This window comes from Thamnophis elegans, chromosome 5, assembly GCF_009769535.1.
Source record: "Thamnophis elegans isolate rThaEle1 chromosome 5, rThaEle1.pri, whole genome shotgun sequence".
Classification (NCBI taxonomy): Eukaryota; Metazoa; Chordata; class Lepidosauria; order Squamata; family Colubridae; genus Thamnophis; species Thamnophis elegans.
This window is the reverse complement of record NC_045545.1, coordinates 39,432,586-39,458,661: the sequence shown is the minus strand read 5'-3', so window position 1 is coordinate 39,458,661 and position 26,076 is coordinate 39,432,586. Positions and strand designations below refer to the sequence as shown.

Genomic DNA, 26,076 nt, shown 5'->3' with positions numbered 1-26,076 from the left:
TCCCCTCTCCACTCCTCAGTTGAAGGCAAAAGGCAGACCCAACCTCATCTAGCCCACACTCCAAAACACCATTAAATAATCATCCTTGATTATTATGATCTTCTCATTCTGGCCACCAGGAGCCATGATGCTAATCAATAGAAAGAACTTAGCTGCCAAGAAAATTCCAGGCTATTAGAGTTGTGATTCCAGGAGAAAGACAGAGGAAGTCACCACAATGGCTGCCGTACCTTGCATCCTGTCAAGAGTAATGCATGCCTACCTTCCTCCCATCCAAATTTTGTAAGAACTTCTTTTGGCCAACAACTTCTTTACTTTGCAATTGTTTTTTGCATGAAGGGAAATGCATATATATTAAGCTGGATTCAATGTTTTTTTGATCCCTGGGAGGTTTGGGGAGCGCTATGAGTGGAAGTGAGATGGCAGCACCAGTTTGGACAAAACCATCCCATCCCACAGTGCTGCCTGGGTTATCTCCTTATTATCTCCACTTTCGGAAGCCAAGCAACTTTATAGCATCAGTTTCAATTTCTTCTGCACGTACACAGACATGGCTACTTCCAATTATTTTGTCTCCAATCTTGTATTATACCTATAGACAAAATTATTCAAACCAGCTGTAAAGCTAAAAAAAACCATTCACCTATAACCACAAGGGAGCAGTAAAGAATAAAGGAACATGGTTTAGTAGTCCTATAGGGTGGTGTTTTTTTTTAAAGAAATGAATTTCTGAGGTGTGGCCTTAGCTCTTATAGAGATTTGATTGGCTTGAAAAGGTGATTCATCTAATAGGCTGAAACAATTTCTTCATATTACTTAAGAGTTGACTGCTTTGTCAAGTGTAAAGATATTGAGACTAGTCCAGATTGATTTTGGAGTTAGTTGGTGCCCTTAAAGGTAAGTTCCTTGTGTATTTATGAACTTATGACAAAGGATCTTTGTTTCTAAGAATTCTTGCATATTTGAAAAAGAAGATTGATATGCATAAGACATAGCCTCAGTTTTTAATTTGACCTCAGTAAAAGGAAGTGAGGATTATTTAATATGTATTTCTTTAAAACAAAAGGACTTGTTTGTTGTTTTTAACTGCCTTTTTTCTGTGCTATTTACTCTGATATTATATATAATTTCTTTTGTTTTGTTGTTGTTATTGCAATATATCAAACAATTCTAAAGATTTAAAAATCAGCTCCAGAATAACTTCTTTTGTAGTAACACCAAGGCTACTAAAGGTGAGGTTGTAGGGGAACATATCTGTTTTAACCTTATTTGTCCATACCACTTTGTCACTTCCATTAATGCAACTGGAGATTCAGCAATTCAACTTGTGAAAAAATATGATATAATAATTGATCAGAAACTGAATATGAATCAATAATGTGTTGTTGCTGCTGATGTAAAAAGTCAAATGTTGTTTTAGACTTTATACTTATAATTTCTAAATCATAGGAAAAGAACTGTTTGATTTGATTTGAATAGTTCTGTTTTATTTCTGTACTGACAAGATCCTGCCTTGAGTACTACACCAGTCAAACAAACTGGAACAGTTTCAAGGAAAGGCAACAAGAATGATCAGGAGACTAGAAATTAAGTCCTAAAAACAGAGCTTGGTAATATTGGGAAAATTTAGCCTTAAACTGAGAAGATACAGATGATGCAATAATACTTGAAAAAGGCAAAACCCACTCTTTCAAATCCTAGATTTAAGACAAGTGATTCCAATTAAATGTTGGAAAGAAAAGTCTTAACAATAAGAACAATTTAGTGTTGAACCAAATTCTGAGGGTCAAGAAGAGTCTAGACAAGAATCTTTTGGGGATATTTTAATCTGGATTATGGCAAGAAGTGGGAGTTAAGATCTTTTTAATTCTGATACTGCCAGTGCTGACCTGGGACAATGGCATCAACTAGCTTCTGCTATGAAAATCATCAGGTGAAGAAAAAAAGACTAGTGGATAAAGTCTGCTGGGTTTTTCTTATTATTTCCTTTTAAATTAGCATATCTTTCTAGTGCTCTGCAGAATGGATATTGGAATAGGAATAGGAATAAGTTTATTTATAGGCCGCCCTTTTCCCTGAGGGGACTCAGGGCGGCTAACAACTTATAGGGAGGGGATACAAACAGTGACATATAACATAACACATAATTAAAAATAAACAACATTCATTCAACATTCGGGTGGGGGCGGATCAAATCTTTACCCCCAGGCCTGGCGGGATAGCCAGCTCTTGAGGGCTACGCGGAAGGTCTGAAGGGTGGTGAGGGTACGAATCTCCACGGGGAGATCGTTCCAGAGGGTCGGAGCTGCCACTGAAAAGGCTCTCCTCCACGTAGTGGCCAGCCGGCACTGGCTGGCAGATGGCACTCGGAGGAGGCCTAATCTATGAGATCTAATCGGTCTCGAGGAGGTAATCGGCAGGAGGCGGTCTCTCAAGTACCCAGATCCACTACCATGAAGGGCTTTATAGGTGGTAAGAAGCACCTTGAAGCGCACACGGAGATCAACAGGTAGCCAGCACAGCTCGCGGAGGATAGGTGTTATGTGGGTGAACCGAGGTGCACCCACAATCACTCGCGCGGCCGCGTTCTGGACTAGCTGAAGTCGCCGGATGCTCTTCAAGGGCAGCCCCATGTAGAGCACGTTGCAGTATTCCAGCCTAGAGGTCACGAGGGTGCGAGTGACTGTTGTGAGGGCCTCCCGATTCAGGTAGGGTCGCAACTGGCGCACCAGGCGAACCTGGGCGAATGCCCCCCTGGTCACAGCCGACAGGTGGTGATCAAAGGTCAGCTGTGGGTCCAGGAGGACTCCCAAGTTGCGAACCCTGTCTGAGGGGTGTAAAATTTGGCCCCCCAGCCTGAGTGGTGGAACGCTAACCAAATTATTGGGAGGGAAACACAACAGCCACTCGGTCTTTTCCGGGTTGAGTACAAGCTTGTTAGCCCGCATCCAGTCTCTAACGGCCTCAAGACCCCGGTTCATCACGTCCACCGCTTCATTGAGTTGGCACGGATATTGGTCTTAAGGGTGTCTAAAAAGATTGTAGTCTAAACCAGAGCTCCATATACTGGAGCTCAGCTTCTGTAAATTTGGTCATTGTGGCTCCAGGAGGAAGTGATGTGAATTAATGGGACATTGGCCTTTTAGGCCAACACATCTTTACAGACAAGACCGAGTGGCTGTTGTGTTTTCCTCCCAAAAATTTGACCAACGTACCATCACTCAGGCTGGGGGGACAAAATTTACACCCCTCAGAAAGGGCCCGCAACTTGGGAGTCCTCCTGGACCCACAGCTGACTTTTGACCACCATCTTTCAGCTGTGACCAGGGGGGCATTTGCCCAGGTTCACCTGGTGCGCCAGTTGCGGCCCTACCTGAGTCGGGAGGCCCTCACAACAGTCACTCGAGCCCTTGTGATCTCCAGGCTGGAATACTGCAATGTGCTCTACATGGGGCTGCCCTTGAAGAGCACCTGGAGACTTCAGCTAGTCCAGAATGCGGCCGTGCGAGTGATCGTGGGTGCACCACGGTTCGCCCACATAACACCGATCCTCAGTGAGCTGCACTGGCTACCTGTCGATCTCCGGGTGCACTTCAAGGTCCTACTCACCACCTATAAAGCGCTCCATGGTAGTGGATCTGGCTATCTGAGAGACCGCCTTCTGCCAATTACCTCCCTGCGTCCCATCAGATCGCATAGAGTTGGCCTCCTCCGTATTCCATCCGCCAGTCAGTGCCGACTGGCGACTACTCGGAGGAGAGCCTTCTCTGTTGCGGCTCCGACGCTATGGAATAATCTCCCCGTGGAGATCCGTACCCTCACCACCGTCCAGGCCTTCCGCACAGCCCTCAAGACCTGGCTAGCCCGTCAGGCCTGGGGATAAGTTTACTTTCGCCCCTCCCGAATGTCGAATGAATGTTGTGTTTTACTGTTTAATTTACTTTTGTTCACATTTCTTTCTGTATTTGTCCTACACTCCCTTTCCCCTTTTATTGTAAGCCGCCCTGAGTCCCCTCAGGGAAAAGGGCGGCCTATAAATGTGCAATAAATAAAAAAAAATACAAATTTACTTTTAGATCAATGCATAAGCCTCTTACCCCAATATTGCCCAACCATCTATATATATAAAAGCCAAGTACCACTCACTCATCACAAAATCTCCAGAACTGTAAAGCCTACAAGCTTGAAATTTGGCACATATGTTTCTCTTGGCTTCTGGGTGTTCACTAAGAAAGGATTTTTTGAAATGACCATGAGATCATTAGTATTTCTTATACAGTAGTTTACATGCTTTGATGTTAAGGAGTTCTACTTCCCCTCCCCACCTGAAAAGAACTCTGTTCCAATGCCAGTTGCCTTATATTAACATGCTCTGATGCTAAGGAGTTAGACATTCTACTACACCTCCCCACCTGAAAAGAACTCTTCCAACTGTCCGTTGCCTCACATTCCATTACCTCAGTTCAAACTGGCAGACATTCCACTCTTTCACTCAGGAGTGGTCTGGGGCTCCTTACAGTATTAAACCTTGGTACCTCACCAATGTCTATGCCTTCCACCCATGGAAATGCGTCTGGGCTCAAGACAGTGGGAGCAATATTCCCTTATGTGTTTCAATCAACGACCACCACTGAGCCAACAGATTGTGAACTGAATTTCTCCTGCATAGCCCAATCACATAGTTTTGTTGCGAAGCATGGGTATCCAGCTAGTATCCATATAATAATAAAATTAAGAATTGGCTTTTACTCTCAAAGAAACCCCTTTGAATGTCACACTGAGAGTTTGTAAATTACCAGACCATAAGTTGAAATTTGTGTCCATATTTTTGAATATTGGTTGGGTTTAGTTTTCTAAAAGTTTCTTGATCTGCTGTTTGTTAAGTTCTTCGTTATTTGTTTTTACAGCTGTCAAGATGAGCTGCTTTACATTCCTGAAGGTCATGATGATTTTGTTTAACCTGCTCATATTTGTGAGTACTTACCTCTTTTTTTTATAAATAAGCAGTGAGATGCTTTGCATTCTTGTAAAAGAATGAGTGGATGAGAGAACCTTTTTCACCTCCTTTTAGCTCCATGTCTGTATGTTTAATAGGTATGACACAAGACATATGTGAAGCTGAAACCCAAACTCAAAGCAACATATTTAGAATTCTAATGAAGGACAGATTAGGCCATCAAGTTTATTCTTCTCTATAAGAGCATATCAGGCAGGTATCGGTTTACAGCACATTATTAGCATGTTTATGGCAAGTTGTGTCTTTATCTTACAATTAATCTCTGGTGATAATATGCTGTAGCAACCTTTGCTAACTCGGTTCTACCAGTCAACTATGAATGATTTAATAGAAACAAGATGCAGCATGTGAATAATCATTGGGTACTATAAAATATGTGGTAGGAGATGGTACAACTACAATATAGGTATAATCCCTGGTTAGCAAATAGGAAGTTTTCTGGGGGACAAATTTGTGACAGTCCTTGGGAAAGAACACATACATACAGTATGAGGAAGGAAGGAAGGAAGGAAGGAAGGAAGGAAGGAAGGAAGGAAGGAAGGAAGGATCAGTGCCCAAACCTCTTCTCCCTTAGTCATGATTCTACTATTGTTTTATCTGCTTGTCCCATAAATTCATGGTAAACAGTCTTAGAAGCTATATTAGATGATCTGCTGGCCTCTTCATACTTGTATGTTGCGGCTTCTAATGAGGTATAGGTTGCATCATATATTCAGTGAAACTGAAGATTGCCTGCAAATATTAGTTGTAGTTACAGATTAAACTATTTCAAAATAACATGAAAGTCATTTAATAGTATGGTTGGCTTGTAGGATTTTTTTTCTGTGTTTCTAGCTGTTTTTTTGGGCTGCAATACTGGTAGAACAATTAGAAGTGTTGCTGTGAGGTTGTTTTAGGTTGTATTACAGGAAGTCCTTCTAAGGAAATATGCTTTTCTGCAAAGAAAGGCCAAGCCTCAAATTGATAATGGACAACTTGAGTACAATTGTGGCTCAAGACAAAGGTAGTCATTAAAACCTGTTCATGTTTCTCGGACAAACTGAGTCAGTTTTATGGTTTCTGTGGGTGTGGCTTTGATGTCATACTTGTTCTATAAATGTTATTTCAAAAAGCAGTGCAGTCGTCTTTCTCCATACCTGGCTAATGTTCTCAAGGAAGTCTTGAATGTCAACTTGAACTGATACCTTTAGCATACACTTAATTTCAAAGCTTGAAGAAAGAGCAATTGCTCATACAGCTCTTGCTAAACATCCTGTGGCTGTATTTGAAGTAAACTCTGTTAGGAGGCCCAGATATATACCATACAGTGGAGACCAATGTGGTCACAAAACTGTTAAGAACCATAACAAGAGTGTGCTACCTTTTAGAGGCCAGGAGTCACAAGTGACCTTCTTTGGAAGGAACTGTATCCCAGGTATGAATGAAATGTGATACATTTGAAGTTTTTCTTGGTCTTTTACAAGGGTGTTTTGAAGGGAGGGCAGTAAGAAACATCATTGAAACTATTTTTAGGATCTACATTACAATGGTCTTGCCTCAGATGGTGAAATATTGAGTCTCAAAGGGTACCACTGATTTTTTTTAGTAGTAGTAAAAAATATTCCTTGAGGGGTGAAAAGTATTAGGGACAATGGCTGGGTCCCAGAATTGCAGGTTGATTTTCCCCACACTTAATTCTACAGATGCATATGCTTCCCATTTGCAAAGGGTTTGGACTACTAAAAGGGTAAAAAGATTGGTGTTTCAGCCCCCTCTTACAATCCCTCCAAAAGGGTTATATAGAGCAAGCAAGTAGTTCATGTGTATATTGTGCTGAAGGGAAAGAATGCAGTTTGGAGCTAATATTTGGATGTTTCTCCTCTCCCTCCTGTCCTTGCTGCTTACTAGGAAACTCATCTGACTATGAAAATCAAAATGCAAATAAAAAGAAATATTTACATAATATTTTTATTTGGTGCTATAATTCAGCATGGAGCAAGAGCTATTCTCCCCCAAGAACAATGGCTAAGTAGGTACGTTGGCCTCAGAGAAAGATTGCCCTAAGTTACCCAATGGATTTTCACGGTTGAAGAAGTGGGGATCTTTTCACTTCTTTTCCAACACCTTAACCACTAGCACATACTTGGCTTCTATGGGGAACAATATAAATTAATGTCTGAGAAACTTTTGATGACTGCAGGTAGAAGGGCATATCTTCCTGACTATGCCTGCTTGATATGTGGCCAAGTGATGACAATTATATTATAATAATACGTGGTAATTGGTGACCAGTCTCATAAATTATATTACACCAAAACCATACAATCGCATCAAGGCATAATACAATAACTGGAGCACCACTTGAACACAATTGGCATTAACATCAGTCAATTGCAAAAACTGTCTTTACTCTGAACAGTTTACATCCTGCAACAATATCTGTGACACTATAAAACATCCGTATCTGCCTTATCCCAGATCCTCGGAAAGGACTTGACAGGTAGACAAAAATGTCACACCCAGTCTGAACATCTGGGTGATTGTGTGACAAATCATAATAATTTAGTAAACCTGTAGGCTGCCCTAGTTTAAATAACTTTTGAGTGTCTCACAACAATCTGACAAGAAAGTACAATAAAATAAATAAAACACAAAAAGTACAGATAAAATATGTGGCTTGTAAATTGTGGTTTAGGACTTAGTTGTATGTTTGAACAGGTCATTATGACTTGGTTAACAAACCATGGTTAAACAAGCTAAGTTTTGTTGTGCTGTATACACTTCCTATATGTATGCTTCTATGGAGTTGAGGTTAGGCTATAGGACTTGGTTCAAACTGGATCTCTCCTTCAACTTACTATGATTGGTTGGCTTGGCTTGATTCTTTGTTGAATCAAAGCACCCCTTTGAAACAAGGCAGTATATATGCAACTGTCCTTTACATGGCTCACATATGCAGCTGCAACATATTTGCATTGTCTGTAGATGCTTACCCTTAGTCTCTTTAATCTGTGACATAATTCAAAATGTGGCATTCATTTTGTGCCCCTCCCCAGTAACTCCCTATCCCTGTGTTTCTTTTCCCTGTTTTAATCTGAGTAAACTGTGGGCCTACAGTTTAGTTCTAATTTAATATGTTATAAAACATTTAAATTAGACCTCTGCCTTTTAATGATCTACCTTTTTTGGGGGGGAGGGATGACGACAGGAGAGAAAAGTGTCAGGAACAGAAAGATTGAGAAGAAAATATACTGAAAAGTGAGAAAAAAGATAATATCAGAAATAAATGAGAGATTTATTTTACCCCCTCTCAGACTGTTATGCAGTAGAGATTTATGGGAAAAAAATGAGACTGCAATCATCTTTACCTTCACCCTATGTTTGTTCATTACACAAAAAGCAGCCTACAAAATACAAAACAACATTAATCTACAATGCAAGGTTGCCTTCTAATTCTCCTTAGAAAAATTAGGATCACTGGAATTATTTACCTACTTTTTAATAAAGGTCAGTTCCTTGAAATAGGGCTTTCATAAGGATGAAGGTATAAAGTCCTAGACACTTTAAAAAATACTAATTTAGAACAATAGTGCATATCTTGTTTTTCCCCCATTTTTAGGAAGATGTAATTGTGCCAGATCTGTCCTAAAATCCTGCATTTCTGAATTATTTTTATAGGGCAATGCTCATTTCTTTCCTAGAGAAGCTGTATATACAACTCTTTCAGCAATTAGTGTATTAGCTCATGGTGTTTATTGGATAATAATTCTGAGAGGTCAAATGAATCTGGCAGCAACTTTTTTTTAGCAACGTGGTTTCAGGTTTTCTAAATCTGTTCTACAAATCTGGGTTTTTCCAGAAAGGAAATGACTTTTCATCCCAAAGACACCATGTATTCAGCCTGGCACCAATATTTAGATACAGGTTGTGGCTTGTCCTTTTGTTTGAAGGCAAATAAAATCTGCACCTGTGTTCAAGGACAATTACTTTGACCTCTTTAGGAATGTTTGTGAATTATGTTACAGGCATTGTTCACTTAAAATGGAATATTTACACAGTTGAAATGCTTGATAGCTTCTGATAACACCACCTTGAAAGGCTGGGAAATTTTCAATGATTCTTCCTGTGCTAGTACTATAGAATCATAGTCCCAAAGGTGGTTTTTTTTCAAAGGGCAACTGGACGTTCTTTGTTTTTCCTTGAAGATGTTTCATTTCTCATCCAAGAAGGTTCTTCAGACTGAATGGTGGAAAATTGAAGGATTTATATTCCTTGCAGTCATCTAGTTATTAGCAATCTCTCTGAGTCATTGAGGCCACTTGGAGATTTATCTGTGCCCTCAGGGTCACCCAAACAGTGCATATAGGTGTGGAACTACGGGAAAGGACTATGTTGTAAACAGAAGATAGGTGGTGTATCCCTCCCTCTCTGTTGAGAAAGGGTTGATCAATTTCAATGGAGATGGTCTCTTTGACCCTCTTTTAAACCAGTGGACTTCTCTGTCCAGAATGTGGACTTCGCTGCTTCAAAAGTATAACTTTGTGTTTCAAATACAGATGGAGAGCTGAATCTTGACCTGATGGGATTGTTCTCCTATGTTGTGTTATGCGTTTCTGAAGTGATTGTTTGGTTTCTCAGATATGTACATGTCTCACTGTATTGTACTACATATATTACATTGCCCAGGACAATCATGACCTGGCTACCTGAGAATCTCCATAGACAATCATATCACAGCTTGTTGAATGTGAAGGACTATAAAATTATCTGGGGTAGAAAGAGATTGATCAGGGTCAGCGAAAATGGGCTTCCATGTATTTTAGAACAATGCAGAAGCTTAAGATTTGGCATTATACCTGCTGAAACATTATCTTCTGTACAGTAGTAAAATCTATATAACTTCCTTAAATAGAATTAAATTTAAAGTAATCATACAGGTCTGATGATATTTAGTACTGGATTAAATATGTTAGCAATTTTAAAGCATATTTGTCTGGGTCCTAAATATTTTTTGATAGAATCATAAATAGGAAAGTATCTCCAGTTTATAAGAAATGGAAATAAATCAGGATTCCAGAGTAGGCCATGATAAACCTAGCTTAAATATTAAGCTTATTTTCCAATTTTAACTTTTCACTTTTAAAACCTTTTAAAAGCTAATTTCATGTTTACACTAAAGGACATAAATGTGATGCTTTAATAAGTAAAAAGAAGCTGCCCAAGAAATATTGCAAAACGTTTTAAGGGATAAGTGTAGTTTTCATAAGGATTATGTCAAAATGCAGTCTAAAATGTAGTTGTCAAGCTGTAAGGCTGTGGTTATAGTTAGACAGAATTCTAGTTCAACTGTGTATGTGGGGATTAGACCATAAGATCAGTTGCTAAAAATATTTGATATGTCCCGGGAGGTAGGCCATCTCTGCTATGGTGCCCACCTTATGGAACATTCTTCAGTCCTGAAGTTAGTTTAGCTCAATCTCTGTTAACATTCTGGAAGTTCCTCAAAATCTAGTTATGTCACTAGGTTTGGGGATCCCAGGGAATTAGTAATACACAGATAGTTCTCGACATACAACCACAATTCAACCCAAAATTTCTGTTGCTAAGCGAGACAATTGTTAAATGAGTTTTGCCCCAAAGTCAATGGGGAAGTCAGTTTCACTTAACAACCATGTTACTAACTTAACAACTGCAGTGATCTTTCTTGTCACAGTTGTTACGTGAATCACTGCAGTTGTTAACTTAGTAGCATGGTTGTTAAGTGAAACTGACTTCCCCATTGACTTTGCTTGTCAGAAGGTCGTAAAAGATGGCTGCATGATCCTGGAAACTGCAACCATCATAAATACGAGTCAGTTGCCAAGCATCTGAATTTTGACCATGTGACCATGGGGATGCTGCAACAATTTTAAATGTGGAAAATAATTATAAGTTATTTTTTTCAGAACTTTTGTAAATTCAACCAGTCACTAAATGAACTGTTGTAAGTCAAGGGCTACCTGTACTCTAAGATCGCTCCGCTATTGGAGTTGATATATTTACTATCTTTCCATCTTATGGTTTCTATATTTTATTTTTTATTGATTTTTAATAATAATAATAATAATCATTGTATACTTTTATATTGATTGTTGTTTGCCACCCAGAGTTGCCCCTGGGGAAATGAGCAGCCATATAAATTTAATAAAAATACATAAATAAAATGCATAGTCTTATGACTAAGGTGATATTTAAGATGATATTTTGGCTTTCTCACATCACTTTTTGATGAGAAATGAAAAATTCCTAATTACAAACAGTTGTTTCTGGTGAATAATAATAATTCTTGCTGAAATCAGTCTATTAGTTATATGCAATGACTAGCAAGAACTTGAGAAGCATGTTTGACTGCAGAGTTGTGGATGTGGGAAAACTGAAGCCTCCAAATACAGGTGAAACTCAAAAAATTAGAATATCGTGAAAAAGTTCATTTATTTCAGTAATGCAACTTAAAAGGTGAAACTAATATATGAGATAGGCTCATTACAAGCAAAGCAAGATAGTTCAAGCTGTGATTTGTCATAATTGTGATGATTATGGCTTACAGTTCATGAAAACCCCAAATCCACAATCTCAGAAAATTAGAATATTGCATGCAATCAATAAAACAAGGATTGTACATAGAACAATATTGGACCTCTGAAAAGTATAAGCATGCATATGTACTCAGTGTGTGGTGGCTCTTGATGCACTGACTCCAGCCTCAGTCCACTCCTTATGAAAGTCCCCAACACTTTTGAATGGCATTTTCTTGACAATCCTCTCCAGGCTACGGTCATCCCTGCTGCTTGTGCACCTTTTTCTTCCACACTTTTCCCTTCCACATAGCTTCCTATTAATGTGCTTTGATACAGCACTTTGGGAACACACAACTTCTTTTGCAATTACCTTTTGAGGCTTTCCTTCCTTATGGAGGATGTCAATGATGGTTTTCTGCACAACTGTCAGGTCAGCAGCCTTTCCCATGATTGTGATTCCTACTGAACCAGACTTTAGAGACCATTTAAAGGCTCAGGAACCCTTTGCAGGTGTTATGGCTTAATTAGCTGATAAGAGTGGGACACTTTGAGCCTAGAATATTGCACCTTTTCACAATATTCTAATTTTCTGAGATTGTGGATTTGCGGCTTTCATGAGCTGTAAGCCATAATCATCGCAATTATGACAAATCACGGCTTGAACTATCTTGCTTTGCATATAATGAGTCTATCTCATATATTAGTTTCACCTTTTAAGTTGTATTACTGAAATAAATGAACTTTTGCAGGATAGTCTAATTTTTTGAGTTTCACCTGTACTTGTCTGAAGTCTTTTCAATATGGTGAATCACATGAGATACAAGAGCTAAAGGATAACCATTCTGGATGTATGGATGTGCACGTACACCTCCACTATCTACACGTGGACATATATGTCTTTCTCTTTTTTTGTCTAGCTTGGCGGAGCAACGCTGCTGGGCATTGGCATCTGGGTTACTGTTGACAGTAAATCCTTCCTCAATATATTTGGTGCAATATCTGTCACTGTCCTCCAATTTGTGCATGTTGGGTACCTTCTCATTGCCATTGGAGCCGTTCTGTTCCTGCTGGGTTTCCTAGGATGCTGTGGCGCTCAGAAAGAGAGCAAGTGCCTTCTGATCATGGTAAATTCTGCAAAGCATTTTCATTGTTTGCTGCATAAAAGTGTTGATTGATGCTAAAGTATATTAATGAAACCCAGCACGATGAAGGCATTATTGAAAGCTATTCATTGAGGTCTTTTTTTTTTAAGGAAAAGATCCGAAGTCATTAATCTAGGGATAAAATTTCTATCTTTTTTTGTTAGTAACAAGTTCATTTTTTTTTAAAAAAAGTTATTTTCTTGATCCCTTAATTTTTATGTAAACAAGTCAATATTTTTAAATACAATGTTTCCTTATTTGTGATTATATTTTTCCTCCTGTTTGGTATCATAAAACTAAGTTGTTGTTGGTTTTTTTGAAAGTGCATGTTCCAGTTCCAGTTCTATTGCTGGTAAATGCTGATTTTTATTTCCCGGTTAGATAACTTAACAAGGAAATAAGGTCTTGTTCAAACAACATGCTAAATCATAACTGTTTTGCCAAGTGTCAGGGCAGCGATTGGTTGCCCAGGCAATTGATTGTTTTGGACTCAGAAACAATGAACACTCGAGTAAATAAAGGGATTTTAAGCCTGATTATTAGCTCAAGCAAACAGATTTAAAAGCATAACACAAAAAGCATGCATAGCAAGAAAGATAATATCCAGATCTCTTACAGATTGTCAGGAACTCTTTAATAACACCACCAGTTTTGTGCAGAAGCTCCCAACAAACAACAACTTCAAGTTTTCTATTAAAACGACACCATGACTTCAAGGCCCTGGTATGGTCAGGAGAATACAAACTTTGACCTTGGTTTGATGGCAAATAACTCAGGGATGGGAATTGCAAGTCTGAGACTTTAACAGCAAGAAAAGCTTTGAAGTTATATGAAGATTTCCACTTCCCTTCTCCTTTGTTTAGTAAACAAGAGCAAAAGACAGCTTAGCTCAGAATGAGCTCGAAATAATTTTCTTAATATGAAGGATAAATCAAATAGCAATAGCAGTAGACTTATATACCGCTTCATAGGGCTTTCAGCCCTCTCTAAGCGGTTTACAGAGAGTCAGCATATTGCCCCCAACAATCTGGGTCCTCATTTTACCCACCTCGGAAGGATGGAAGGCTGAGTCAACCCTGAGCCGGTGAGATTTGAACCGCTGAACTGCTGATCTAGCAGTAGCCTGCAGTGCTGCATTTAACCACTGCGCCACCTTGGCTCTTTCAAAATGATGTCACTAAACTCATGAAAATATCAATGGTCTTCTACACCGCCACTACAATAACAATTTAGGCTAGTAAAAAGTTCTTCTGAAAAATCTAGGAATCCAAATAAGAAGGTGCAGTGAAAGTAAAAGAAGGAATATGAAGAGGGAGCTTGTTTTATATGAGAAACCCCATATGAAATGGGCTAATTCCCTTTAAAATCTGCTCGTAGCAGTCTTTCAGACTGAGAAAGCTCCTTATAAGCAGCTATTTTCCCAGAGATGGAACACACTTGGCCAAGAGCATCCAATGCTTCATTTTTGTATTAATACTTTGTGGAATAAGCAAACTCATTACTATATTGTCCCCCTTCCTAGTTCTTCACCATTATCCTGATCATCTTCATAATTGAAATTGCTGGTGCGGTGGTAGCTTTGGTTTACACATCACTCGTAAGTATCATGGAGTAGAAGATAGGTTTATTTCAGTATTTCAGGATCTCAAGTAAATACTGACATTCCGCTTAGTGTACCCTAAATGTTAGGTTAAGGTAGCTTATGTCTTAGCTTTTGTGTAATATTGGTCTGTCCTTGTTAGGGGAAAATGCATACAGTAAGAGTGCTATTATTATTATTTTCCCCCAAATCTTTATTTTTCTTATACCATATGTTTGCTCTGCACCCAAGACCCATTGGCTTGGGAATGGTGAGGAAGAAAGTTTATTGAATGCAGCGGGGCACAAGCAAGATTGTGCTGCATGACTTGAACAAGTGTCTCCTCTGCATTGCAAAGGAGATTTGGCATTATGTATCCCAATAGCAATTCTTTAGAAATATGTAGAGAAGAATAGCTATTCCCCATTTGACAAAGCATTGATTTGTGAAAAACCCGATAGATACTTATTTGTGGTTTGCTCTTTACTTTCTTTTTGAAAATTAAGATGTCTTGCTTTATTGCCTTTTTTGGCACTCACCATGATATTTGAGAAGATATGTGATCTCCTAGAGGAGATCAACTCTGACTGCTTTTTAGAAGGCTAGATCCTGAAGATGAAACTCAAATACTTTGGCCACCTAATGAGAAGGAAGGACTCACTGGAGTAGAGCCTAATGCTGGGAAAGATTGAGGGCAAAAGAAGAAGGGGATGACAGAGAATGAGATGGCTGGATGGAGTCAGTGAAGCAGTAGGCGTGAGCTTAAATGGACTCCAGAGGACGGTAGAGGACAGGAAGGCTTGGAGGAACATTGTCCATGGGGTCATGATGACTTCGCAACTAACAACATGATATGGGCAGTAACAAAACAAGTTGTAGCACAGACTTGAATTCTTTGCTGTAGAATTACATCTTTGGAACTCCAAGCACTCTCATCTGTGATACCTAAGGGGTTATGAGTAGTCTTTTTTCTTCAGTGCCCGTTGCATTCTTCTGTGATGTTAAGAGAAGATTGAATTGATAAAAAAGTGACATAGCTATGAATGGAAGCTCAATACTGCATGTCCAAGTGACATAGAGATAAATGGAATCACCTTAAGAAGCTCATCACTGAATAACAACAGTGCAGAGAAAATAGATCTTTTCAGGTGTCTCAAAATTTTGGTTTTTATTGGAAGAAAAGGGCTAGGCAACCCATTAGCCCCAGTGCATCCATGGTTAATTTCCTTGACCACTTGCAGGCTCCTTGAGTATTTGGCCTTATTTTAAAAATATTTTTTTTCATTGAAACAGAATAAATGAAGCCGGTATACTGTATTGTCTTGACCTTTAATATCATTTTATAAAAACACAACCCATATCTCCACCTCTGGCTTGTTCCCACATAGACTCAATAAATATTTTTAGAAAATAAAATTGGTGAATGGCTGCATATTTTGTATCTATTGACACCCAAGATAAGCAAAGATGCTAGAATGCCTAAAAAAAGTTGGTGGTGAGCTTTATCACTGCATGAGTACCCATTATGGAAGACATTATGTGACAGTGATATTTCCCCGATTCCATATGCATTTAGCAACCCACAAAGGCCATCTATTCCTATATAAAGGACTTACAGAAGGGAAAGTAGAATCTTAATAATTCCACAGATGCTGAGAGGAAAGAGGAGAGGAAACATATGTTTTCATATGTTTTGTATAATTCTTTTCTTCTTTTCAGGCACAGACTATATTGCAATCAACAGTGGCAAAAATACTAAAAGATGACTATGGGAAACCTAACCCACTTACTGAAGCATGGAACGTTACAATGACTAATGTAAGTTGGTATTCCAATCTCCATGTTATATGCAAGATTTTTATGAGAAAAGGTAGAAATCTCCCTTATGCCTAAGCAGAAACAATGTTGCTTTCTTTACAGCTGCCAGTTAGTTTTACCTCAAAGCTGGAAGATTGTCTTCATCTCAGAAATTTAATAGTTGTATGATAGTTTATTGAGGGTCATCTTAATGCTTGTAAGGTTCACTTATAAACAGACAAGCATTAATATAAAAGAAAAGATAATTGCAGTGGGATTCTTAGTGGGTAAGGAGTTTTTATTGAAAATTGTATGTTGAAATAGAATAAATAAATAACAGAATAGGTAATAGAATTGGAAGGATCCTTGAAGGCAGTGATGGGTTCCTACCAGTTCAGACTGGTTCAGCTGAACTGGTAGTGGTTTGGCAGCTTGGGTTTCTGGAACCGGTAACGACCCAGGCCTGCCACGCTCCTGTTCTGGTTGTCCTGGCCATAGGCACTGCTTTCTTGTTTTTTGCTTCTGTGCATGCACAGAATAATTTTTATTGCACTGCACATGCATGCATTGTGCGCATCAGGCATGCATGAAGTGGCCACTAGCGAACCCGCAGTAGTAACTGCAGGAACCCTCCCCTCTGCTTGAAGGTCTTCTAATGCAATTCCCTGAGGGTAAATGTGAACTCTAATCTTAATATATGTTTTTCTCCTTAGCTGAAGTGCTGCGGTTTATCAAATTACACAGACTTTAACAACTCCTATTTCTACAAGGAATCAAAGAACTTTTATCCAGGGCAATGCTGCAACTCTTCCATCTCGTCTCTCTCTGACACTTTTTGCAATACAGCTATGGCTGAAAGATTTAATGTGACGGTATGAAAACATGTCTATTCTGGAGGAAAGTGCACCAATTTTGAGTGGAATAACCTTCAGTGATCTAGCACCCAGATTCTATACTTGGCATTTTTGATGCAGTGTTTTAGGTTTAGGTTTATGGTTTAGGTTTATTAGATTTATATGCCACCCTTCTCCCAAGGACTCAGGGCGGTGTACAACATTAAAAGAAACACATAATACAAAAGTTTAAAAAAATTAAATAGAATATCCCAAACCCAATTAAAATTGACAATGATATTTTTTTAAAAAAATTCAAATTAAAATTAACAGTGATCAATAATTTATTTTGTTTTGTTCAGGCCAGGCTGGCTTGCTGGAAAAGCCAACTTTTTAGGGCGCATCGGAAGGACCGGAGGTCGGGGATTATACGAAGCTCCGGGGGGCAGCTCATTCCAGAGGGAAGGCGCTCCCACAGAAAAGGCTCTCCCCCTGGGGGTCACTAGCCGACACTGTCTGGCCAACTCTGTGGGATCGCACTAGACGATGGGAGGCTACCGGTGGCAGTAGGTGGTCTCGCAGGCACCCTGGGCCTAAGCCGTGGAGCGCTTTAAAGGTCATAATTAGTACCTTGAATTGCACCTGGAAGACAACTGGCAACCAGTGCAGGCCGCCTAAAAGGTCTGTAACATGGGAGCACCTAGGTGCCCCATGATAACCCGCGCAGCAGCATTCTGGACCAGTTGAAGCTTCCGGGTGCTCTTCAAGGGCAGCCCCATGTAGAGAGCATTACAGTAGTCCAGGCGAAAAAGGACGAGGGCATGAGTGAACTGTGCACAGAGCATCCCGATCCAGGAAGGGGCGCAATTGACGTACCAGGCGAACCTGGTAAAAGGCCCCCCTGGTCACGGCCGTCAGGTGTTCTTCTAAACTAAGCCGCATATTCAGGAGGACGCCCAGATTGCAGGCCCTTTCTGAGAGGGCTAAAATTTCTCCCCCTATCATCAAAGATGGAACAAGATGCACAAATCGGGATGACGGAAACCACAGCCACTCTGTCTTGGAGGGATTGAGCTTGAGCCTGTTCCTCCCCATCCAGATCCGCACAGCCTCCAGGCATTGGGACATCACATCGAGGGCATTGTTTGGGTGGTTTGGGGTAGAGATGAAAAGTTGGGTATCATCAGCATATTGATGATACCATACCCCAAAACCACGGATGATCTCACCCACTGGTTTCATATATATGTTGAACAGGAGGGATGAGAGAACCGACCCCTGGGGCACCCCACAAGTGATGCGCCTCGGGGTCGATCCCTGCCCTCTAGTCAACACAAACTGCGACCGATCTGACAGGTAGGAGGAGAACCACCGTAAAACGGTTCCCCCCACTCCCAACCCCTCGAGTCATCGCAGTAGGATACCATGGTCGATAGTATCGAAAGCTACTGAGAGGTCTAATAGGATCAGGACAGAGGAGCAGCTCCTGTCCCGGGCCTGCCAGAGATCATCGACCAATGCGACCAATGCCATCTCTGTGCTGTATCTGGGCCTGAAACCTGACTGAAACAGATCCAGGTAGACAGCTTCATCCAGGGACTGGGGAAGCTGACGTGCTACCGCATTCTCAACAACCTTCGCTACAAAGTGAAGGTTGGAGACAGGACAATATTTGGCTAAAGAAGCTGGGTCCAGGGAAGGCTTCTTAAGGAGGGGCCTCACCACCGTCTCCTTCAAGGCGGTGGGAAAGAACCCCTCTCTCAACGAAGCATTGGTAATCGCCTGGAGCCAGCCTCGTGTCACCTCCCGGGAAGCCGAGACTAACCAAGAGGGACACGGGTCCAGCACACAAGTGGCAGCACTGAGTCTCCCCATAATCCTGTCCATGCCCTCGGGGATCACAGGATCAAACTCATCCCAGATGGTCTCCACAAGATTCATCCCCGTCAACTCCCCCGAATCTACCCAGTCAGAGTCCAAGCCTGTCTGGATCTGATCTGAACAAATTCTTCAGCCCTACCCTGCAATGGGTCTTTCCCAGCTCCTTGGTTAAGTAAGGAGTGGATTGCCCTAAACAGGGCAGCTGGGCAGTTATCTGCGGACGCGATAAGAGTGGGAAAATGTTGCCGTTTTGCCGCTTTTATCGCCACTAAGTAGGATTTAATATGAATTCTTACTAGCGTTCGATCAGATTCAGACCGGCTGGCCCTCCAATCACTCTCTAGGCGTCTTTTCTGGCATTTCATTTCCCGGAGCTCCTCGGTAAACCAGGGAGCTACCCAGGATTGACACCTGGTCAGAGGCCGCAAAGGGACAACACGATCCAAAGCCTCAGTGGCCACCCTATCCCAGGCTTCCACTAGGGCTTCGGTCGAGTTGTGAGCAAGGGATTCAGGAAAAGTCCCAAGCTCCATCAGGAACCTTTCAAGGTCCATCAGGTGCCTAGGGCAGAACCATCTAGTCAGTTCCACCTCCCTGCGGTGAAGGGTAGCAGTATGGAAGTCAAGCCTGATGACGAAATGATCCGACCATGACAAGGGTTGGATAGAAATATCCCCTAAATCTAGATCATTCATCCACTGCCCAGAGACAAAAATCAGGTTGAGCGTGTGTCCCCCATTATGGGTGGGGTCTTGAATTAACTGAGTTGGGTCCATAGCCGTCATGGAAGCCATGAACTCCCGAGCTGACTCAGATGTCTCGCCAATGGAAGGCAGATTGAAATCCCCCAGGATCATAAGCCTGGGGAAATCAACCGCCAATCCAGCTAACACATTCAGCAGCTCTGGCAGGGCTGATGAAACATAGCAGGGAGACAGGTACGTAACAAAAAGGCCCATCTGAACTCCAAGGCCCCATTTCACAAAAAGGGACTCACACCCGCCTATCTGAGGCACAGTGACCTCCTGAGGTCTGAGACTTTCCCTAATAACCACCGCCGCCCCCCCCCACCCCTGCTCTGGGCTCTCGGCTGGTGAAATGCCTGGAAGGCATAATTCACTAAGGGGAACACCCCCCTCTTGGCCCAACCAGGTCTCCGTAATGCATGCCAGGTCCGCTCTACCCTCTTGTATGAGGTTGTAAATGAGGGGAGCCTTATGTACCACGGACCTGGCGTTAAGCGACACCAGCCGGAGACCAGGGTCTGTAGTCCCGAGCACCCAGGGGTGTGAGAAGGGTGATGATGGTCGGAACGCGCGATCGCTCTTAAACAGAGGACCTGTGTCCCCCAAACATAATTTGGCCCTTGGCCCCCACCATATCTGCCTCTCCCACAAACAGTAGAGATGGTGAACCCCCCAATGGAATGGCTTAATGTCTCCCCTGGAATCCCAACCCTTCCCAGCACTCCTGACCCACGCCCATTAGTTAGCTCTGGCCTGTGCCCTGGCAGATCCTCCCCAAGCCTGTCTGAGCAATCCGTATCAACCCCACCCGCCCTCCCCTTAAAATTTGATTTAAAAAACCCTGTAAAAAACCCCTAAGAAATCTCTTCTTCGCATGCCACCTCTCAGGATCCCAAAATCTGTTATTAAGGAAGCATCTTGACAGGCAAGAAGGCCATCCCGGGGAAAGGGGGAGTTCCCGAAGGGAATAAAGTTCTGCCGCAGTATAGCATAGTTTTAAAAATTTGGATCTAAAAAATAAGTTCAGGACTTACTCTTCTACAAAGAACTGTGATGAATACCAGCCAAATTCAATGGCACCTTTGAACTCTTCCAAGGCAAATGGGGTTTGGAATTTCTAGAGATAACTAGTTCTTTTTCAATTTAACTGATTTTTGTTGTTGTTTGAATTCCAGGGCTGCTTCGAACAGATGCTGTCTGAAATTCATAAGAATGCAGCTGTAGTGGGTGGAGTTGCAGCTGGAATTGGGGCCTTAGAGGTATGTTCATTGAACTTTGTAAGAAGACATCTAGCATTAATCCATCTCAGGGGCTGCCACAAAGAAGAGGGAGTCAAACTATTATCCAAAGCACCTGAGGGTAGGACAAGAAGCAATGGATGGAAATTAATCAAGGAGAGAAGCAACTTAGAACTAATGAGAAATTTCCTGACAGTTAGAAAAATTAATCAATGGAACAACTTGCCTCCAGAAGTTGTGAATTCTCCAATACTGGAAGTTTTTAAGAAGACATTGGAGAACCATTTGTCTGAATTGGAATGGGGTTTCCTGCTTAAGCAGAGGGTTGGACTAGAAGACTTCCAAGGTCCCTTCCACCTCTGTTATTCTGTTCTGTTCTGTTCTTTTCTGTTCTATTCTATTCGTGATGGGCTTTAAATAGATGCCTTTTCTTTAACAAAACTTTCTCATGATATGCACCCTATGATAGCATGCATCCATGGGTATCCTCAGGTGGAGTCAAAAAGGTCAAGATGGCAGCCATGAGAAGGACCTGTAAAAAGAGACAAGGATTTGAGCACATGTTGTGTCTTCTCTGCTGATGCTCTTGTATGCACAGATACAAGATAGTATTTAAGTATTTAATAAATTTATAGGCCGCCCAATCCCGAAGGACTCTGGGCGGCTTACTGAAATACATTTTTTTTAAAAATAAAGAGTTAAAAATAGAGAAAAAAAAACATTAAAAGATCACTTCATGCACTCAATCTAGGCGGGGCTGGACCTCATTCATAAGGTCAACAGCCCCAGGCCTGCCGGAATAGCCAGGTTTTGGTAGCCTTTCGGAAGGCCGTGAGAGTGGGAAGGATCCGGATCTCTGGGGGTAGATCATTCCATAGGGTCGGAGCAGCTACAGAGAAGGCCCTCCCCCGGGGAGCCGCCAGATGGCATTGTCTGGTCGACAGCATCTGGAGAAGGCCCACCCTGTGTGATCTTATCGGCCATTGGGAGGTATGCAGCAGAAGACGGTCTCGCAGATATCCGGGTCCTAGGCCATGTAGGGCTTTAAAGGTAATAACCAGCACCTTGAAATGCGTTCAGAGACCGATAGGAAGCCAGTGCAGCTCGCGGAGGGTAGGTGTAACATGGGTGTATCTTGCTACACCCAATATCGCTCGCGCGGCTGCATTCTGGACCAATTGTAGCAGCCCATGTAGAGCGCATTACAGTAGTCAAGTCTTGAGGTGACGAGGGCGTGAGTGACCTTTTGAAGTGCCTCCCGATCCAGGTAGGGCCGCAACTGGTGCACTAGGTGGTCCTGGGCAAAGGCCCCCCTGGTCACAGCTGACAAGTGATGTTCTAATGTCAGCTGCGGGTCCAGGAGGACACCCAAGTTGTGGACCCTCTCTGAGAGGTGCAAAGTTTCACCCCCCCAGGCTTAGGGATGGAATATCTGGACTGTCCTTGGGGGACAACATCCACAGCCACTCGGTCTTGTCAGGATTGAGTGCAAGTTTGTTCACTCCCATCCAGACCCTGACAGCTTCCAGGCACTGGCACATGACTTCCAGATAGGTTTCTACTGTTGCACGCAGTGGCTCTTTCAATCCTCAAAGTTTACTACCTAAGAAAGATAGACACTTGGGTCTAAAAGAACTATTACTGGTAGTAGTTAGTAGACCAAAGCATCTATCTTTCTTAGGTGGTAAACTTTGAGGACTGAAAGAGCCACTACGTAGAAGTCTAGAATCTTGCATAGTAGTAGTAGTAGTAGTAGTAGTAGTAGTAGTAGTAGTGGTAGTAAAGAGTAGTATCTTTAAATATTCTAGTTTGAATCCTGCTATGTGGGAAATAGCACTGGTTACCTATTTCCCACATAGCAGGATTTTTTTAAGGTCTAGATTTTACATTAATACTGATAGGATCTATGCGAACTGTAGTCCAAAGAATATCAAGTGTCCTATCTGCCGTGTGCTATTAAAAGGTAATATTAGAGAATTATGTTCACAAATGAGATCCAGGCAAAAGAAGAACATCATGGCTTCAAAACCTAAGGGACTAATTTGGCCAAAACTCAGCAGCACTTTTTCATGAGCTGTTGACAAAAATAGGATTGCCAACATGATCGCCAACATCCAATGACGAATATGGCACAAGAAGAGGAAGATGATGTTCACTCTAAGACTCTAAATAAATAAATTAATTATTGTTACTGTTGAATATATCAAGTAGGCAATTTATAGGAAGTGCAAACAAGTATAGTTCTCAACTTACAACAGTTCATTTAGTGACCGTTTGAAGTTACAACCGCACTAAAATTGACTTATGACCACTTTTTAGATGTACAACCATTGCAGCATCCCCACAGTCACGTGGTCAAAATTGAGATGCTTGAGAACTGGCTCTTATTTAAAGTGGTTGCAGTGTCCCAGCGTCATGTGATCCCCTTTTACGACCTTATGACAGACAGTCAATGGGAAAGCCAGATTCACTTAACAACTGTGTTACTCACTTAACAACTGCAGTGATTTGCTTAACAATTGTGGCAAGAAAGGTCGTAAAATGGAGGAAAACTCACTTATCAAATGCCTTACTTAGCAACAGAAATTTGGGGCTCAATTGTGGTCGTACGTCGAGGACTACCTGTAAAGAGCAACCAATCTCCCTGTTCTTTTCCCTTGCAGGAGAGGCTGTCTTAGCATAGGCATGCCAATGGGAAAAACATAGAAGAATTTGGGAGGTACTCCTCATTTCGATGGTAGATTTGGCCTTCAATGACTTCATTCATGCATAATGCTAAATCTTGATGCTTTTTAACATCGTAAACTGGGATGACATAGTTCATGACGTAGTTGGCTGTCTTGTAAATCATATTAAACAAAAAAACCAAACCTTGTACAACTTAGAACTGTGATGGTGAACATATGGCACCAGCCGTCAGCTCCGGTGCACATGCGCACACTAGCCAACTGATCATTCTCCCTCCCCCAGGCTTCAGGAAAGCCTCCAGTGGCTTTGGAGGGTGAAAAACGGCCCCAATGGGCCAACCGGAAGTTCAGAAATGATCCATTTCCGGCTTCCTGAGGGCCTCTGGAGGACTGGGGGAGGCCGTTTTCACCCTCCCCAGGCTTTAGGAAAGCCTCTGAAGATTGGGGAGGGGTAATATAAGCATGCGTGGGGAATCACGCATTAGAGCCGAGGTGGCGCAGTGGTTAAATGCAGCACTGCAGGCTACTGCTAGATCAGCAGTTCAGCGGTTCAAATCTCACCGGCTCAGGGTTGACTCAGCCTTCCATCCTTCCGAGGTGGGTAAAATGAGGACCCGGATTGTTGGGGGCAATATGCTGACTCTCTGTAAACCGCTTAGAGAGGGCTGAAAGCCCTATGAAGCGGTATATAACTCTACTGCTATAAGTCTACTGCTATTGCTATCACGCATGCATGCACAGGTGGGCGGGGAAATTGAGTGGGCATGCCATAAGAAAAAGGTTTGCCATCACTGACCTAGAAAATAGCTAATACCTAGGGAGACTCCTTTGCAGGGTGGTGTTTTGATGATTTATTTTTTCTTTTACAATTGAGCTAGATTTTATTTAAAGTATAGCCTACTTCTTCAAGAAGATAATGAGAACTGTTTAATTCTGTGCTAATGGAAAGAGTATAAACTCACTTTTTATCTAATTTCCCTCTTTCTCAGATTGGAGCGATGGCAGTGGCAATGTACCTTTATTGCAAAATGGATGAAAAATGACTGGGATAGGCAAAGGAAAGGATTACCTTCCCACAAGCCAAGCCTATGACACAACACTTTCTTAACCCATATCTACAGCAATTAAACATTTCATGGGCCTGAAGCCTGAATGTATAATTAACCTGACTCTACCCAGATGGAATCTTTAGCATGTACATAAATGAAATTGTGAAAAGCAATATGATAAGAAAACTCTATTAACAGAAAGGCCCTTTGTATTGAAAGGCAGAAATTGAGAGGGTGGGGGAGGAAACACAAGTAAACCTGGAAATGTTTGTGCCTTCAAAAATGGCCTTTTCTAATATATGTAGTGTGAAAATTTCTGCTAGCTTTGACATTGGTCACCCTGGGTTGTAGAAAATCTCTAAGAATAATGATCCAGAATGGAACAATTTGTTTGAAAAGTTTGGGGTTGATTAATTGAAATACCTGTGTATTTCCAATGGTGAATCAACATTGTTTTTGTTCTTGACGTAAAATAATAGATGAGCACTTGTGGTCTCCTGTTGGAGCAAAACATGGCTGTAAAAATTGATAGGAAAGAAAATGACTTTCTTGGAGGACTTTTAGCCCTTTTGCCTTTTTGTCCCCACAGAATTGGTTATATGCCACTTGCTAAGGACTGAAAGGGTGTCTGATTGAGCTGGCTGTGTATGAAAGGAATTCCCTTTGTAACTAATGTGATTGTACATGATGTAGTTCTCTATTTTTTTATTCTGTGTGAATATACTTTAATTTATAATAATGTAACTAATGAATCATATTATTTGTGCCTGGATTGGACTATTGTAATAAAATCTACTTTTGAATTACAACTTGTGGCACTTGATACAGGGATGAAATAAATTTACCTTCGCTACCGGTTCACAAATGTGAGCACACGTGCCACCTCCACGCATGCGCAGGACTTTCTGTGCATGCGCAGAGCATCAAAAATGGGACGTGATGATGTCTGGGTGGATGGGCGGAACCTCCCACCGCCACCTGTACCAGTTCACCTGAACCAGATAGAACTGGCTGAATTACATCACTGGCTAAATATCTTGCAGCAAAGATCCCCAATAGAAATAGGCAAGACTAGGTATAAGTGTGTGGGCATTTGACTTATGCCCTTCATGTTATTTCTGTCACTCCTGATACTTATGAATATTCCAGCTGATAGATAAAAGCCAAGCTAGCTCTGTAGGTAAAACCATCCTTTGCTGAGAGAATAATAATTCTTTCAGGATGCCACAGACTTGGAACTGATTTTATTTTTGGCAAAAAAAATTGGCATTTTTTATTTTTTACTTTACTTTTGAAATTTTATTAATTTCAAGATTGAGTAATAGTAAAATGGGAATTTCAATATAAATAATCTGATTATTCAAAAAAACCCACATATTCTAATTACATTTAAAATAATTAGTAAAAGGTAATGTGACCTTTTTCATTATACAGTTTTTAACATAGATCTCAACCTTGCCTATATTGTATTAACATTCAAGAGGCATCAGGGAGTAATTGTCAACATATTTTCTTGATGAAGATACAAGCATACCTGAAAAGTGGAATCATTGCTGGTCCCAAAGATGATA

The 26,076-nt window shown here is 41.3% G+C and overlaps 1 protein-coding gene across 1 annotated transcript; it reads left to right on the top strand.

Annotated features, from left to right (window-relative positions):
- The first annotated feature begins 823 nt into the window (after positions 1–823).
- On the top strand, positions 824–25,270 carry TSPAN1 (tetraspanin 1). Its single transcript, XM_032218742.1, has 8 exons — positions 824–897; positions 4,908–4,972; positions 12,471–12,677; positions 14,218–14,292; positions 15,994–16,092; positions 16,785–16,943; positions 20,707–20,790; positions 24,446–25,270. Exons 2-8 carry the CDS (start codon positions 4,916–4,918, stop codon positions 24,497–24,499), a joined length of 735 nt encoding a protein of 244 aa, XP_032074633.1. The 5' UTR covers positions 824–897; positions 4,908–4,915; the 3' UTR covers positions 24,500–25,270.
- The last annotated feature ends 806 nt before the right edge of the window (positions 25,271–26,076 follow it).

Bases quoted from the DNA above. Each gene is read 5' to 3' on its own strand.
- TSPAN1 (XM_032218742.1), top strand. From the start codon at position 4,916: ATGAGCTGCTTTACATTCCTGAAGGTCATGATGATTTTGTTTAACCTG. The intron at 16,944-20,706 runs GTATGAAAACAT...TTTGAATTCCAG, and splicing joins CTGAAAGATTTAATGTGACG to GGCTGCTTCGAACAGATGCT. The intron at 20,791-24,445 runs GTATGTTCATTG...CCTCTTTCTCAG, and splicing joins CTGGAATTGGGGCCTTAGAG to ATTGGAGCGATGGCAGTGGC.